This window comes from Mycetomoellerius zeteki, unplaced genomic scaffold (assembly GCF_001594055.1).
Source record: "Mycetomoellerius zeteki isolate Tzet28-1 unplaced genomic scaffold, Tzet1.0 scaffold241, whole genome shotgun sequence".
NCBI classification, from domain to species: domain Eukaryota; kingdom Metazoa; phylum Arthropoda; class Insecta; order Hymenoptera; family Formicidae; genus Mycetomoellerius; species Mycetomoellerius zeteki.
The window spans coordinates 422,840-437,362 of NW_017257218.1; the positions used below are offsets into that span (position 1 = coordinate 422,840).

At 30.6% G+C, this 14,523-nt stretch overlaps 2 protein-coding genes across 3 annotated transcripts; one reads left to right on the plus strand and one right to left on the minus strand.

Moving 5' to 3' along the window:
- The first annotated feature begins 207 nt into the window (after positions 1–207).
- Nbr (exonuclease mut-7 homolog) lies at positions 208–6,924 on the plus strand. Of its 2 annotated transcripts, XM_018449298.1 has the most exons (14): positions 208–569; positions 645–785; positions 1,178–1,368; positions 1,909–2,147; positions 2,236–2,417; positions 2,524–2,712; positions 2,778–2,975; positions 3,064–3,213; positions 3,435–3,713; positions 3,825–3,973; positions 4,587–4,766; positions 4,923–5,306; positions 5,370–5,560; positions 5,666–6,924. In XM_018449298.1, exons 1-14 carry the CDS (start codon positions 467–469, stop codon positions 6,018–6,020), a joined length of 2,931 nt encoding a protein of 976 aa, XP_018304800.1. In that variant the 5' UTR covers positions 208–466; the 3' UTR covers positions 6,021–6,924. The 2 variants fall into 2 exon arrangements, with proteins under 2 accessions (XP_018304800.1, XP_018304799.1); XM_018449297.1 differs by having other exon boundaries at positions 4,587–5,306.
- A 954-nt stretch (positions 6,925–7,878) lies between these two features.
- Positions 7,879–14,346, minus strand: Spg7 (SPG7 matrix AAA peptidase subunit, paraplegin). Its single transcript, XM_018449286.1, has 9 exons — positions 14,111–14,346; positions 11,545–11,832; positions 11,240–11,471; positions 10,852–11,166; positions 10,587–10,755; positions 10,161–10,513; positions 9,592–10,088; positions 9,389–9,511; positions 7,879–8,096 (listed from the first exon to the last, which is right to left on the minus strand). The coding sequence occupies exons 1-9, from the start codon at positions 14,330–14,332 to the stop codon at positions 7,932–7,934; spliced, it is 2,364 nt and encodes a 787-aa protein (XP_018304788.1). The 5' UTR covers positions 14,333–14,346; the 3' UTR covers positions 7,879–7,931.
- Between the last annotated feature and the right edge of the window lie 177 nt (positions 14,347–14,523).

Here is a 14,523-nt window from a genome sequence, read left to right on the forward strand (position 1 = left end):
GACGAAAATCGGATGCAGTGTGAATCCAGCATAAGACCGGACTAGATTCCGGTCTCTGATTGGTTCATACACTACTTAAGCCATCTCGAATCTTATGCAACGTCTATGGATTCCGCTCTTTGTTAATCTAGTGATTTTAAACACTAGCTGACGCTAGCGTTACTAGCATAAAGTGGCGCAAACTTCAGAGGATACGATAGGGCACGATTGGCACGAACATGGGTGGGTAAAGTGATAAAGTCTCGGCCAACGTTTTTTCTTATCGATATTGCGACGTAGCGTCAAATGAGTATCATCTCTTTGTTCTCTTGTTTCTTAATTACGATCCGTGTTCTTCCATGATATTCTCTATTGTCGACTTTTGGAGTGTTTTCAAGGCGAGAATATCGGGATTTGCTATACTCTCGACAGCCGACATATTGGTCAACGACGGACGAAATTCAAAATCTTTAAGAATTTCCAAGCGATGAGCCGGCGTCAGAAGATTGATATGGATTTGTTGTTTTTCTCTTCTATAGATGAAGCCACAAAGATATGGCTCGATACTCTGCATCGAATGTGGTCATTGTGTAAGTATTTAATTTTATCTCGTGCGTTTTGTTACTCGATCACGTACATTGAATGTGCAATCGTATCAATTATAGGGAAAAAATGCGATGGTGTCAGCAAAACATTGACGGATTACTTCGAGACGGCTCCAAATCCATATCTTAGCACGTTAAGAATTATGGTCAATGTTTCCGATTTTGATCATATGACAAACAGCAAGTCACTTGCATATGCAGGTTTATTTTTTTCTACTTTTTATAACCTAATTTTAGATAATGTTTACAATATATGATATATAACAGTTATAATTTTTGTAATTTATAGCTAACTTAGTTAACATAGAAAAAGTATTATGTAGTAATTTATATTAGGAACATACATCTCTCAACGACATAGATAATTATATGAAAACAAAAAAAATGCATACGAACTAATCAAAATAATTTTGCATTCTTGTTTCCACATATAAAAATTAAAAAAACATGTTTCTCAATGTTGATAATTTATAGAAATAATTTCCTGTAATTGTTAGACAATATTTTGAAAGAGAAAAGTATATCGTGTGTGTAATAGACTTCAATTCTAATCTCTTTAAAATCATAGGCTTGTGATTTCAATTGCATTACAGTGATAGAAGAATTTTCAAATTGGATAGAAGAAAGGAAAGAAGGATACAAGGAATTTCTTGTCCCTGATTTGAAACTAGCAGCATTTAAATTAGTAAGACAGAAACATATGAAACAGACGGTGTTAATAGAGAAGATATCTGTTATATATGATTTTGTGGAACATAAAGATATATTCCTACATACAATAGAGGTGTGTTGCTAGAAATATAACAATCTACTTTATATTTATGTACACACATACACACCCACACATATATCAAGGTTGGAAACGTTACTTTTCCATTATTTTGCCATTACTTTTTATATTAAATTTGATAATGATGTTGCAATTTTTTATTATGGTAATGTTAATTAACTAAACATTAAGATTGTGCTAAAGTTGGAAAAGTCATTTTGAAAAGCAATCTGTCATTATTATGCATTACTTACTAAAAAAAAAAATAAGTAAGGAGAAACGCCGTAACGTTATTCGTTATAATGAGTAAAAAGTAACATGTCACAAATTAGCAGTTTTTTTTTCAGTAACAAATGATTCCTTCAAACTCTTACAAGTAATAAATGACTATTCCAACACTGGTGTTAATACTACTGTTGTAAAGAATCCACAATGTCATTACCAAATCAATATTATAACAAGGTAACAATCAACAAAGTAACGGCGTTACAAGTTTCCCAATCCTGAGATATATATATATGTATATACACACATCATATACATATACTTTTTCAGGATATAATACAAGAAAAAGAATATAAAGAAGCTGCACAATATATAGCAATGTTACAATTGCAAAGTCATTTTATGGATCCACAAATATTATTACTACCTCTCATACTACAAAATAAATTACAAATAGTTGACAAATTTTTAATAGGTTGTCCAGAGGTTCAAAAATCCTTGACAACTTATTTAGACAATTTAATAGCACCAGGAAAAAACGTACAGATTATGTTGGAACAATTTGTTTAGTAAGTAACATATTCATTTTTATTAAACACCCAAGTCTGATGTCAATTGTTACATAATGGAGATTTTTACTGAAGTGAATTTTTTCAGTACAAATGATATACCAGAAGTTAAGATATCATTGACACAAATTCGTCCAATAACCAAGCTTATTGCACGTTTAATAAAGCAATATAATTTATCACCCGATGTATGCCCTCATTTAAATACAAAACGAAATGAAGGAGCATTGCAATTTCTTATACATAAGCGCTATGTGGATGGTAGTTTAAGTAACTATCTATATTTTGATAGATAACTTTTTCTATATTATGATTTAGAAAGATTACTCTCACATAAAAATAAAAATTTTTTTATTCAATTGTTTTTGTTATGTAGATATTGCCAGTTGGAGAGAAATGGTAAGAGAAGCAGTAGGAAACGATGCCAAATTACAAACAGAGTTACTAAGTATGTTAATTAACGCTAATGATGCACAAGAAGGACTATATTGGGCAAAAGAGTACGAAATACCTAAAGATGAATGGCCGTGGGCTATTGTACATATAGAAGAACAGAATGCACCACGTAATGTTTTTATCTATATTTTTAATTTGCATTTTGAAAAATACCTATAATGTTATAGTTTGCAGGGATAAATGAGGGCGCTTCGACAAGTAGAGATAAAACTTGGGAACCAAATGAGGATAATGTAAATTATCATGTTTTAAAATTACCGAGAGAAAACATCAAATTAGTAGATGATAGACGATTATTCGAAGAATTCCTTGATAACGGATTGAGGGATGTTAATATAGTTGGAATTGACTTAGAGTGGAAACCTAGCTTTGGTAATTATAATCAAAACCTGAACATATAAATAAGCTACAGAACAATATATTTTAATTCAATTAAAATAAAATGCATATATTTTATCAGGAACTAAACAAGCTGAACTAGCACTTATGCAAATAGCTACTGAGGATAACGTCTACATTCTGGATATAACTACTATTGGCGATAAATTACTTGAACTTTGGAATGAACTTGGTCTTGTATTATTCGGAAATAAAGATATTATCAAGATTGGTATGTGTTTTCAATTATCTAAAATATTAGTATATATTGTCTGTATTATTTTAATACATATTTTAATACAATATATACATATTATATTTTACTTAATATTTTGCACTTATCTTGGAAATAGAATTAATTATTTTATGATATTAATGACATATTCAATAATACAAATGTGAAAGATATTAAAATTATATATTAATAATAATATAATAAAATTTTTCATATAGGATTTGGAATAGCACAAGACATGACTGTAATACGTAATAGTTTACCTGCCTTATCCTCCATTAAAACACATGGCCAAGGATATCTTGATTTGATACTTTTATGGAGAAAATTGGTAGAAGAATACAATTTTGTTTTCCCATACAAAGGTGATCCAAATTTCACAAACAGAAGTCTAAGTAAACTTGTGGAATTATGTTTCGGACAAAGACTCGATAAGTCTGATCAGTTTTCAAATTGGGAATTGAGACCATTGAGGGAAAGTCAAATAATATACGCTGGTTGGTATATATATATATATATAATCATTTTTCTATCTTCTATTTAATTTGATTAATATATAATTTTGTCCATTACTACATATATGTGTGTGTGTCTCTATTATGTTACAGCGCTAGATGCATATTGTTTGTTGGAAATATACAATGTACTAGCAGATTATTCAGCAGATATGACCATACCGTTTGAAGATATTTGCGCTGAAATACAGCATATTCCGCATGCATATACAAAGACTAATATGAATAAAACTGCATATAAGGTATAAGTTGTAACAAATTATATTAATACATGAACATAACATAATAACTCTAGTAAAAAAAAACTGTAATTTTTTTTCATTTAAAGATGAATGGAAAAACATTCCATATAATCTGACGAAAATGTTATCTTTATTACGAGGAAAACGTTATTTTTATTGTTAGATGTATATCTTTATTTCTTCTTTTGCTATATTATTCTTCAAAAAAAAGCCATGGAATAATTTATTTATTTAAATATATACAATATGTTTGTTTTTTATTATCTTTTGTATAAGAATAAATATTTTAACTTTCTGTCTGCAATCATATTTTTATTCTCTCCGTCCAGTCCAAGTTTTTTTGTTTTTTTTTTTTACTATGTAAGCTTTCAAGAAATGTGGAAAAATTCAGGATTAAAACACTACCAAATAGATTTTTAGCAAGATATGAAATATCTTGCTTCTAAAAGAAAAGGGGAACTAGAGACTTTGCCGTTCTCTTTATTTCAGAGAAATTTAAAAGTGAAATTTTGCTTATGCCAAAACAGATTGCAGATGGAAGGTTAACAAAACATGTTACATTGATTTAATTATATCTCTCATATTAGAGACTTCATTATTGACTGTTTTATAGAAATATATGTATTCAAATCCAACAATACCTAATAAAGACAATGAGAATTATCGCATGAATGTAGTAGGAACTTCACCAAAATATGGTATAGAATACAAGTCTACATTCAAACATGGATATAATAAACAGAATCAAAGTAGATCTGTATATCGTGAATCAACCAGTGACAATAGATATGATAATCACGATAATTATAATCGTGACAGAAGTGCGCATACTAGAATAATCCAAATAGTTAATGATAGAAGACGCGATGACCAAAGAAGATATGATAATCATAATCAGAATAAACAAGCAAATGTCAGAATGAATCAAACAGCCAACGGAAGATATGACAATCAGAAAAGATATGATAATTATGATAATCATAATAAATATGATCCCCAGAGTAGACGTGGTGGTAATCAAGGTAGACACGATAATTATAATAGATATGACAAACAGGATAGATGGGAAGATATTCAAGGTAGACGAAATACTCCAAATAGACAAAATAATACGAATAAACTCGAGCCCATACAACGACGGAATTGCGATTCAATCCCTGCACATACATGGCGTGTTGTATGCGATTCAATGTTGGGTGGTTTAAGCAGCAAATTGCGCATGTGTGGCATAGATTGCATACATGTATTATTTGATCAAGGAGGAGATGATTCCGCGAGATTGGCAATGCGCGAAAATAGGATTCTACTAACGCGTAACAAGAATTATGAAAAAGTAAGATCTGTTTTTATATTATGTCAACATTAATTTAGATCTTATTTTAATATTCTCTGTTAGTTTAAGCAGTATCTACCGCTGGAAAATTGCTATAGGATAATGGCCGACACAGCTGACAACCAACTATGTGAAGTTTTAAATTACTTCGGTATTGTGGTTACACAGAATGATATTTTCAGCCGATGTCAAATATGTAACTTTGATGAATTCGTGAAAGTTCCAAAGAAGCTAATGGATGATCTTATGCAAAGGTGAATTAATTTATTGAATTTTGAGTTATTTATATTATACATATTATACATATCTTTCTTTCCTTTTTTTCAATTTCATATAATAAAAATTTTATTTTGATCTAGCTTCGTGAAAATTATAAGAAGAAACAATTATCGAGTATTGCCTAATCGAGCTGACAATACATTAAATGCTGATAACTCCGATTCGAACGATGATTTTGAAGTTGTTCGAAATCCAAATAATCATTTTACAAATAGCGAACATCGTACATGGCGTTTGTCCATAAATACTCTTGACATTGACGCATGTACGACCAGATACAACATGCGAATACAAATTGATAAAGTCCCACTAAACGTACTGAAAAATGTGCAGACTTTTTACATCTGCGAGCATTGTGGAAAAGTTTATTGGGACGGCTCACACTTGGAGCGAGCTCTTAATGGCGTTATCAAAGATTTAATAATTAAACAATAAGTTATATTAAATGTGATAGAGGTGCAGAGAATGGAAGTTACTTTTCCAATTACTTTTTATAATAATAATTTGATAATGATGTTACAATTTTTTTTATAATTGACTGTAATGATAACTAACTAAACGCTGAGGTTATGCCAAGGAAAGTCATTTTGAAAACTAAATTGTCGTTATTTATTGAATTATGCGTTACTTATTGAAAAAAGTAATAAGTAACGAGTAACGCCTTAAAATTACTCATTACAAGTTACATTCAAAAGTAACGAGTTACAAATTGCGAGTTATAAATTGCGAGTTATTTTTTCACTAACGAATGTCTTCCCACACATTGTAAGTAACTATTGACTGTTCCAACTCTTATGTTACATTAACATCATAAAAAATTCGCAACGTCATTACCAAATCGTTATTACAACAAGGTAATTAAGCAACTAAGTAACGGCAGTTATAATAAATACTTCCATTCCCTGTAGAAGTGCATGCTTGAAGAACTGGGTACATATTATAGAATTATTCGAAATCGATTCCGATCGGAGTTCTTCAATTATTCTCTAGATTTTTATTGTATTTTCTAAGGAAAACGGAATAATGTCGATCGGAATTCATTCTGACTTGTTCCATAAGTGCCCTGGCAAGGCACAGATAAAAAATCAAAATCATCCTTAGTTCGAAATTTCGAGTAAACGCTAATTGTTCCTACAATTTATAATACCAATGATAAATATGCAATATTATCTCGCTTATTCAAGATATCCGGCTACAGTAATGTGTGGCATAAACATATAGTTGTATTGTTGTATTATTACCGTTATTCCTTACATTTTTTTATAAGTATAATAATATATTCTATTTTGTTTATTTTAGCTGTGCTACGTACATAAGTAACGTCACAAACTAATATAGTCCGAACTTTATTTTGACAAAATTGATCATTATATTGATCACATTGTATTACGATAAACTATAGATCTTTTCTTAAATAATTTAATGATTACTGCTACTAACTATATCATCTTAATATAAATATTATGTGAATTATTAAATAATCTAAATAATTTTTTAGAATTTAATTTCTAATCTTCCTTTTTAATATCGATAAAATAATGATTTTTCCGAAATATAAATTATTTCATAATTAATAAGAACTACAGATAAGTAGCTTGAGTTGCAACTTCTGTTATGCGATATGTTTGACATATATTAATATTTCTTATATAAAAACGAATTAAGTGCAAGTACTTAAAGTATCTACTTTGTTGCATATTTAATCTTGTAATTATCTCTCTAAAATTCATAACAAAAATGCCCGTTAAAGTTCAAAATAATGTTTAATTTTTCGACATAAAGTATATTTTAGTTATTCATACACAATATATACATATATTTAAAGAGAAAAGTACGTGTATCTATTTTTATTGAAAAAAAATTAGAAAAATACTAATCACCATATGAAGCATTTTAGATTTAACAATTTTTTAAATCTACATTTCCTATATTTTTCAACTATGTATGTGTCATAGCAAAACTTTATTTCTATTTAAATAATGAAATAAAAATATAATTCTTCCATTTCCATGATTTTAATTATTACCACTATTTAAATTTAGTTTTAGGCCACAGAAATTAGATGTGATGCATGATACATGAATAAAGAATGTGCATAGTGTACGTGCGTGCGTGCGTGCGTGCGTGTGCGTGTGCGTGTGCGTGTGCGTGTGCGTGTGCGTGTGCGTGAAAAAAGTGTGTGTGTGTGTGTGTGTGTGTGTGTGTGTGTGTGTGTGTGTAACAAAAGGTATTTTACAAATCTATAAAATTTATTTAAAAAATGGTTTAATATATTCAATATATTTTATCTCTTACTAATTTCTATACAGAATATAAATATCTATATAAAAAATTTAAATATGTTTCTCACTCTACAGGTTCTCTCTCTACCGAGGGGGATTCTCTAGCTGGATCAGAATTTTCAAATTCTGATGGTTCTACAAGTCGCTTCTTTCCATAGGGTGGCGGTCCAATTAATTTTTCCACGTCGTCATAGAATAATGTTTCTCTCTTCAATAGAGCTTCTGCAAGCTGTGCTCAATAAAAATATTTAGTAAAACAATTGTTAAAGAATTCCCTCTACCTTGACTTTGTGTCAAGGTCATAATTATGACATTCAAAAGGTTTTAGTTGTTTATTAAAGTTATTAACAAAAGTTTTTAAAATAGATGATTTTTGATTGTTAACCTATGTAAAACCTCGCTTTGCGTTTTTGTATAAATGTGCATGACCATTTATGTATTAAATTAAATCTTCACCTTATTGAATGAATCTACAACATACTAAAAATAATGAAAATTGAAAAAATCAAGACAGGTCCCTATGCAAGGAAAGAGCGTATATTGAATACAGCACCGAGTCTACTACCGTGTTTCCTGATATCTATTAAATCATCGCCTTACTAAATATAGATTAATCTATAATATACTAAAAATAATGAAAACTGAAAAGATTGAATAAAGTAAGGGCATATCATGCATACTATAAGCAAAGCCATAGCACATATTGCTACCGATAATACATATTCATATTCTTTTTTTTAATCACATATTTTTAATTCTTGTTATATTTTTGTCAATTAAAAGTTACTAATATAAATTGGCAAGAAGAAAGATGGACTGTCCCTCTTCTCACCTGAGTGTACTGCATCCTGGAGATTACATGCTTCCTCCGGAACCCAGTAATGCTCATATCAGACTACGGATTGACAATTGCGATTAACGATTTACCGGTTCTACTAAACCAATCACGATGTAGTAAGTCCATCATAATTGGTTGAAATAGAACCGGACAACCTTCAATCATAATTGTCAACCTGTGGTCTGATACTCCTCTAATGGTGCTTGTATGAAACAATATATATTTAATATAATAGGTATATTTAACTAAATATATTTAATTTAACAGATATATTCAATACATACATGGTGTCAGAAAACTAATTTCGAAACTTCTTTTGTTAATAACTTTTTAATATAAAAACAACCAGTAATGGGTAAAATCTTTTGAATGTTACTCAATGGCTGCGTTCAGCAGAAAAAGCAGCTTTGCAACTGTTATAAGATTCTTGAATACGATTGGTTCTTGCTTTTGGTTCCTTACGGATCTAAATGTATAAACCATTCATATTAAAGAATTTTACAACAGCTGCAAAGATGCTTCCTCTGCTGAACGCAGCCAATGTTATAATCTTGACAACATATATCAAGACGAAGATAATTGGAGAGGCTTCCTTAAACAAGAATTTATCAAATATTTTATTCATGCAAATTTATGCGATATTGTTTAATTATAATCCTAAATGTATGTCCAAATATACGTACTATGTCTAATTTGTCTTTGTTATCCAAAAGCAATTGTTGAGTTTGTTCATATGCTTCGCCTATTATTCTTCTTACTTCGGCGTCCATTAAATTTGCTAATTTTTTACTGTATGGCTTCTTTTTCTAAAAAAGAGAAATTAAACATGCTCGCAAATATAATGTTAGAAAACATATAATGTTCACACAGAAATATTATTTCATACCGTGTCAATACGTTCTTCGTCGAAAGAAACTAAACCCACAGCTGGACTCATTCCAAATTGTCGGACCTGAAGATATGCCGTTTTTGTCACAGCCTTCAAATCATTTTCGGCGCCCGTCGATATTTTATCGAATGTCACATATTCCGCGACTCGACCACCTAATGTCATACACATACGTTCAAAGAGTTGCTCTTTACTATAGAGCTTCTGATCGGATTGAGTATATTGTGCAAATCCCAGTTTTAAATTTGTTCGCGGCACTATCGTTACTTTGAGCAAGGCATCGGTATGTTCCATTAACCATCCTACTAACGCATGACCAGCCTCGTGATAGGCGACGATGCGTTTCGTGGAAGGTGTTAACGGATTATTTCTCTTTGCCAAACCACCAATCGTTCTGTCAATCGCATATGTAAGATCGTTACTGTCTACTTGTTTCTTCTTATCCCTCGCAGCATGTAGTGCGGCTTCGTTACAAACATTTGCTATGTCAGCACCTGAAACATTATTTATTCGTGCAATTATTGAAATAGTTTGTATAAAGCTCTTTTTATAGATAAATGCAATACCACTGAAACCGGGTGTAAGAAAAGCCAAATATCTCGAATATTTTGAAGGTTTGTCTTCTAGAGATATTTGTTTTAGATGAGTCTCGAAGATCTGCTGTCTTTCCTCCAACGTGGGAAGATCGATTAAAATGTGTCGATCAAATCTGCCAGGTCTTAATAATGCCTTGTCCAATACATCTGCCCTATTTGTTGAGGCTAATATAATGACATTTTCTTTTGCTATCATCCCATCCATTTCGACTAAAAGTTGATTCAATGTTCGTTCAGATTCACGGTCACCAATTCCAAATGAGCTTTCTGAACGGTTTTTGCCAATTGCGTCAATTTCATCGATGTATATGATACTTGGTGCTCTAAGGAATTAAAGCAAATATTAAAGTCATTAAAATAATCATTAAAATAAATTTAAGGAAAAAACAGACAAACCTCTTTTTAGCCTCTTTAAATAAATCTCTGACGCGAGCAGCACCTAAACCACCGAATACCTCAATAAACTCGGAGCCATTCATAGATAGGAAAGGAACACTCGCTTCAGTTGCCACAGCTTTAGCCAGTAATGTTTTACCGCACCCAGGAGGTCCCAAAAGTAAAACACCTGAAAATAGGATATTTTTAGAATTCAATTTATGGCCTAAACTTAGAATGTTTTATTTATATATAAATATGTATGTGTTTGTTTTGTTGCACTTGCCTTGTGGTATTTTAGCACCTAGTAATTTATATCGTTCTGGTTTTTTCAGATAATCGACAAACTCCATTACTTCTATTTTAGCTTCCTTTAATCCAGCTACATCCTTAAAACGGACACCTTTACCCTTTTCCATCAACGGTTCGACTAGAGTAAATTTTGCCTGTTTCATTTGTGAAATAATTTCGAAAGGTTTAAAAGAGAAACGTTTTCTCACAAAACTAAAAGCAACGGCGGCTATCAACGCAACAAATACAAGTCTTATGATACTCGCTATATATTCTATCTTCCTTTCATAAATTACTTGTACTCCTTGGCCTAAAACATTTTATTAAAAGATTATCACTCTAGCGCATGGTGTTTGTTAATACTTTGCAAATGATTTATTTACCTGCTTTTATACCAAGATTTTTTTCTACCTTCCTCAGTTTCTCTTCAAAATTTTCAATACTTGGAACAGCCATATCGTATCTCTTGTACAGGCTTCTTTTTCCTTTAATAATAGCACCATCATGCACCACAATTATAACATGCTCAATAGTAGGATTTACAATAATCGCTTCGACTTCTCCTTTATTCAACATGTCGTATACAAATTCATTCCAGGAGACAGAAGCTGAGGGCTATGCAAACATTGTAATACTTAATACTTTTTAAATAATTTCTATGACAAATGATTGTTGATAAAAAACTTACTTCTGAATTTGAGTATGCTTCCATCTGGTATTTCAATGCAATTAGGGTAACATACACAACCATAAGCCACATGGAGAGCTTAGTGAGAACTGATTTCATATCTTCATTTTCGTCAGGCTTCTTGCCTGAATTTTCTACGCCTGATTTCTTTGGTGATTGTTTATTGGAGTTACTACATGTAGTATTAAAATATCTGATACTATTAAATCTTGGAGAAAAGCTAAATTTACTACTGCACATCAATGTCGACTGCTCAGTATGAAATTCTTTACGAATTTTCTTATAAGCCTAAAAACAAATCCAGCAAATTATTAACAGAAAGCTAGCAGTTTGCAATCAGATTCAAATAGAATATTACGACAGATTGGCAGTTGCATTTGCATTAAGCTTGTGTTCTGCTACAGACTGCTGATATAATCTTACAACAGATTACCAGCAGAAATCAGACAGAATGTATCTTTTTTTTTTGTAAAATAAAATTTTACATTTTAATAAAATATATTATTTAAATTGTGAAATGATAGACTTTGCTCGATATTTGCATTCAATCTACCATGATCTACCATCATATTCTATATTAGTAAATTTCGCTACTTTTATTAGATTTTTTCTGACAAAATTTGCAACAGATGCGCTTTGTAAATCTGTTTCCAAACAAACTTGATTATGTAGAGGCATATTCTCATTAATGACTTTCTTTTCTGTCAAACACATCCATATTATATCTATATAAAGATCGATCAGTCTGATTATTACACTGGAATAGCCAAATCTGTCAAAAACAGATTTTGGAAGTATCTGCTACAAATTTTGTCAATAGGATGTCAGCAAAAATATAAAGAATCTAACAGAATGTAATGGATTGACCGCAGAAATTGAACACAAACTCTGCTCCCTCCCTCCCTTTCATTACTATTTAAATGATTCCATTTTAATATATATATATATATATATATGAAATGATGAATCGATTCTACTTGACTTTTATCAACAATAGGCCTGTTCTTCTTTTTGGAGAGAAAAGGAAGAAAGATGAACTGGTGCAAAAATTCAGCCAAAAAGAACAGGGCTAATCTGTTAATTGGAGGTCTGTTTTCTGTGATTGAACTAGTGTATACTTTTACAACTTAAAGTGAGATAAAGGTATATATGTTTGGTGTGTGTGTGTGTGCGTGTGCGTGTGTGTGCGGTACGTGTGTGCGTGTGTGCGTGTGCGTGTGCGTGTTTTATGCTTATTGTTGAAATAAGAATTTTATTTACAATCGGTAATTGCATCAGGCTGATTGCCAGAGATGGCGTTGAATTGCTTTCTTATATCGTTTTGAGAAATTTGAATATTGTTGTTGCTCGCTTGTCCCTTTCATTTTTCCGGCGAACTTCGGTATCAAGCGGTCATAGAAATTGTGTGGTCTTGCAATAGCGATAGTTCTGTTCGTTCAGATAAGTTTAAAATAACACATACTTATTGTAAAACTTTCATGTACTACTATCTCTATTACTTAATTGATTTAATATTGTATTTAAAACTACTTCTACAATCTGATATTGTAACATCAAGTTATTTGTTCTGATTGTATTCTTGCCTTAATTCTTCTTATCTACTTGAAATATTGTTCTAATTAAATTTTCTATTTATAAAACAAGATTTAAATAAACTTAACTAATCTTTACATAAGAGAAGTAAAATTTTTTTATTAAGAGTTTATTTCAACATATGTGTCAAAAACAAGAAAGAGAGTTCTAATGCAGTATAGTACAGGAACAGAAAACAAACCATAGATTATATCACAAATTCTGCTGTGCTGATTAATAAGAGTTTAAGAATGTTTTAGCTGTACAATATTAACTAATATTAATAAAAAATTTTTGTTATAAATATTAAATATGTGATAAAATCAACTGTAAAAAACAAAACGAATAATTTTCAACGTTATAATAAACATTTAATTATGATATATATAAATAATAATTTAATAATTTAACTTTTTATAGCGCAATTATTATAGGTCTGTTCTTTTTCGCTGAAATCTTATTTTCTTTAGAAAAAAAAATTAAAAAATGAACTCTGCAAGATAAGAAAAAAAGAAGCTAAAAAGAACAGGCCTCATATTTAGCTGCAATTTTAGGCAAATGACTTTGAAACAAGTAAGTAGATCCAAATGAACAAGATATTTATTTAAGTTTTATTAGCATATATGAAAAATGTGATTTAATTCCTAATGCTACGACCTCATCAAATTTGCAAATAAGTATGTACTACTGCAATTTTACATAAGAACCAAGACAAATAAAAAAATTAAATAACTTACATCAATAAAAGAATTGTATTCAAATTTTACACAGCATTCACACATAGTAACAGAACGTTTTATCAAACTTTTATATTTTTGGTAATGCTTTGAAATATGATATTTTTAAATGCAAACACATGATCTATTGCAATATCTGAACTGCTGCCAATCTGTTGTCATATTCCGGGCAGTTTGCTTTTTGAGACAAATTAAAAATTAATTAGCTAAATAAATAGAAATCAGAATAAAAGATCACAGAACATGTTGATACTTACATGATAAGACATAGAAAGAAATAACCTATGAGCTCTATTATTGTGCGCGTAATTCAAGTATTGAACGTTGTAAACAAGTTTTTCATTTGGAAAATAAATTCTTTTGGATGGGAAATTAAATATCCGACTTGGCGCCATATAATATCGCTTCGAGTACTTGGTTAAATTCTGCATGATTCGAACTTGAAAGCACTTTAAACGCAAGGGTTGCATTCCGTTCATGATGGAAAAATAGTCCGTAGCATGATGGCACACTGCACACAAAAACGTAAGACAGTAGAGCCTGTCACACATGAAATGCATAACCCCGGATCAACAATAGGGTTTTAAGCCTTAAGCCGTAAGAAATTGACCAATTACAATCGAATCCGAGGGGAATAATCGACTGTGATTTGCCCATTTCTTATGGCTTT

What these genes read in the sequence shown, in the direction of transcription:
- Spg7 (XM_018449286.1), bottom strand. Translation starts at nt 14,332, where the DNA reads ATGAACGGAATGCAACCCTTGCGTTTAAAGTGCTTTCAAGTTCGAATC. An exon ending in ACGAAGAACGTATTGACACG is followed by an intron (nt 9,512 to 9,591) that starts GTATGAAATAAT and finishes TCTCTTTTTTAG; the next exon opens with AAAAAGAAGCCATACAGTAA. An exon ending in ACAAAGACAAATTAGACATA is followed by an intron (nt 8,097 to 9,388) that starts GTACGTATATTT and finishes TATTGAGCACAG; the next exon opens with CTTGCAGAAGCTCTATTGAA.
- Nbr (XM_018449297.1), top strand. Translation starts at nt 467, where the DNA reads ATGAGCCGGCGTCAGAAGATTGATATGGATTTGTTGTTTTTCTCTTCT. An exon ending in AGAAGAACAGAATGCACCAC is followed by an intron (nt 2,713 to 2,777) that starts GTAATGTTTTTA and finishes TATAGTTTGCAG; the next exon opens with GGATAAATGAGGGCGCTTCG. An exon ending in GTAACAAGAATTATGAAAAA is followed by an intron (nt 5,307 to 5,369) that starts GTAAGATCTGTT and finishes ATTCTCTGTTAG; the next exon opens with TTTAAGCAGTATCTACCGCT.